Here is a 2,933-nt window from a genome sequence, read left to right as displayed (position 1 = left end):
ATGACTTTTTTCATTCATATTTTTTATTTATTATAATAGTAGTATTTAAAATATATAAAATTATTTTATTATTGTTTTATTATTATTTCATTATTATATTAAAATTATTATTAATTCCAGATTTTATTTCATACAGAATATCTTTTCTTTCCCTGTATTTTATAGGAAAACAAATTTACCTGGCTACCTGTTGCACACACACACACACACACACACACACACCCATTCGGATAATGGCCGTCCCGTCCGCAGTCCGCAAATTGACCCATAAAATTGTAACGTTGCTTGGGCCATGATAGATTAGCTGTCCATATATCATTGCAGATACATTATCCGAGTGGCAGTTGGGAGACGGAACGAACGGGTTCCCAGTCGTCAGTTGGATCCGCGAGTGCATAAATAACCGCTGTCCATGGTGGTGTGTATGCTCGGATCGGGAACACCCCGATCGTGTCGATCATGTCTCCGATTTGCATGCCCGCCAGATACAGATACAGATACAGATACATTCACAGATACAGATACAGCTTTAGCCACAGATACAGATACTTTGTAGCCGGCTAACAGATGCAGATATGTACATGGTTATGCATCCGAGGCATGCGATATCCAGTTGGATATCGGCAATGGCCACAAGGTTATGTTCCTCCTCCGGATTCGTTAAGGGGGAGGGGGAGATGGGGTGTGGGGCGTCATTAGCTTCATTAGTCACGATCGGACGATAAGTCCTAGAATGAGTCGTGGAAGAGGCATTGCAGAAGAGCTCACGGTTCCCATAAATCGCCAATCATCATGCAATTCATAATGAGCCGATGAAAATGCCAAAACCTGTGAGATGCTATCTAATGGAAAATTCTTTAAAAAAAATAAAAAAAAAATATACGAAATATATATTCTAAAATTTAATTATTTCTTTTGCACTTCAAATGTCTTGTAGGTGTAAGCCTCGATGTCCTTGAGATTCTTGATGACAAACTCCCTGATGGCCTCCACATATTCGGCGGCAGCCATTATAAACTTTTTAAAGGCCTCGATGACCTTGCCCTCACCCTGGAGTACACCCTTCCAGGTGTCCTCGGCCACCTGGCTGATGTATCCCCGAAGTCCCATGGCCAAGGCCTGGGCAGCAGCAAACAATTCAAAGGCCTCCGGTGGCAACTTGCCTTGAATCTCAAAATCGCAGGACATCATGATGATCACAATTTTATGGAAATTTTGCAAGGCAAATATTCAAAAAAATGACTACAAATTTTCTATAAGCTAAAATTCTAAACTTGTGGTTGGCAGCAAAATCCCAGCCCCCATTTTTGTGACCCTGACATTGAACCCCCCCCGACCAAGCCAAGTAATTGCGGCCAATTATTGTTAGCTACAATCGCTGCAAGAGATCGCAAACAGGCAAACAGCAAGTTACATTCCCAAGATACTTACTCAGATACTTAGATACTTTACCATTTACCCGAAAAAAATAAAAAGAAGAGAGACTTTAATAGAGATTTAAAGCAAAAAGATAAATATGAGGAAACAAAAAAAAAATACACAAAACAAATTAAATTATAAACAAAATGTAAATATAAATCACAAGTCGGTTTCAAGTCTTTGGCGGCGGCATTTGTATCTTGTGGATCCAACAGCTTGGCGGTATCTCTAAAAGCGATTTATCTCGACTTTATTTTTCTTTGGATCTTCCGTTAACACCGGCACCACAGTGCGTCTGTTGTTGTTTTTGTTGTTGTTGTCGGGTTATATATATAGTATATAGTATATATATACATATTTTTTCACAGAGTTGTCATGCGAAGAGGATAAGAAATAATATGAAATTAAATAAATTGCTTAATTATAAAAAAGGAGATGGGGGTTGAGAATGCCTTGACCAGCTAACAACAATCACAGAATGCTCTTTCTTTCTCACTTATTATTTTTTTAAATATATATAAATGTTTATGGTGTATTTTATTCTCATTAAAACAAACACAAAAGCGTAAGGAATATTAAGGTTTTTTTTTATTGGACAAATACACAAAATGAGAATGTTTTCGGATCACATCTCTAATTTTTTTCTGTTTTAATTTCTCTAACACAAAAAATCCAAACATCAACTAAAATGATCTAAATCCAAAATATATCTCTTCATATTTTTTATAGAATTCTTCAAACATCTAATCATTATCCCCTTTATAAGAAATTCTAATAAAAGTTTACTTTCAATCTAACTCATATAAATTATTTAATAAAAATTTTTAATAATATTTATATTAAAAAAAATAAAGGTAGTTTCTAAAATTTCTTTAAAAAATATAAACCCTTTCCATAACTGAACGAACTTTTCTATAAAAAAAATATATGATTTTAAGACCAATGACCTAGAAAGGCCTTACCAAAAGTCCTCTTATAATTCCCAAGTCTAAATTCTGGACAAAAAAAAAATAATTTTAATAAAACCCTTTTCGAGAGCAACAACAATTGCAGACTTCCATCAAAGAACTCTCAACCAATTAATATAAGAAAATAATATTAAATATAAAAAACTATCAAAAATAAAATAAAATTCAAAATTTAATTCCCCTATAAAGCCAACTCCCCCTAAACCCAAGCTAATCCCCCTTGTTAAAACCCTGTCATTAGCCCTGAGAAAGCCGACACTGCTCCATCGCCTGAGTCTGGGAAAGCGGCCAATCCTCTCAAGCCCGCGGAAAGTTAAAGTTGACAACCTCCCGGCCAGATTGAAGTTGGAATTTTTTTTGCAAAACAGTTGGCACGTGACGTCAGGTCGGAGTTTCCCAGAAGCTCGCCTTCGCTCCGGCAATTATGAGCAATTTACGGGATGGCGGAGGAGCATGGCCAATTATGGTGATGTAAGACATGGCCAGATGCTTAGCATATAATAACCGCAGATACAGATACAGATATAGCCAACAGAGAGATGTGTG

General features: G+C 36.3%; 1 protein-coding gene across 1 annotated transcript; it reads right to left on the bottom strand.

The window, feature by feature from the left end:
• Positions 1-880: 880 nt before the first annotated feature.
• Positions 881-1,322, bottom strand: LOC108083772 (acylphosphatase-1). The gene has a single exon (XM_017179697.3). The coding sequence runs from the start codon at positions 1,189-1,191 to the stop codon at positions 907-909; it is 285 nt and encodes a 94-aa protein (XP_017035186.1). The 5' UTR covers positions 1,192-1,322; the 3' UTR covers positions 881-906.
• Positions 1,323-2,933: the final 1,611 nt, after the last annotated feature.

Source organism: Drosophila kikkawai, chromosome X, assembly GCF_030179895.1.
Source record: "Drosophila kikkawai strain 14028-0561.14 chromosome X, DkikHiC1v2, whole genome shotgun sequence".
NCBI lineage: Eukaryota > Metazoa > Arthropoda > Insecta > Diptera > Drosophilidae > Drosophila > Drosophila kikkawai.
Note: the sequence above shows the minus strand (reverse complement) of the source record. Positions and strands in the feature narration are given on the sequence as shown.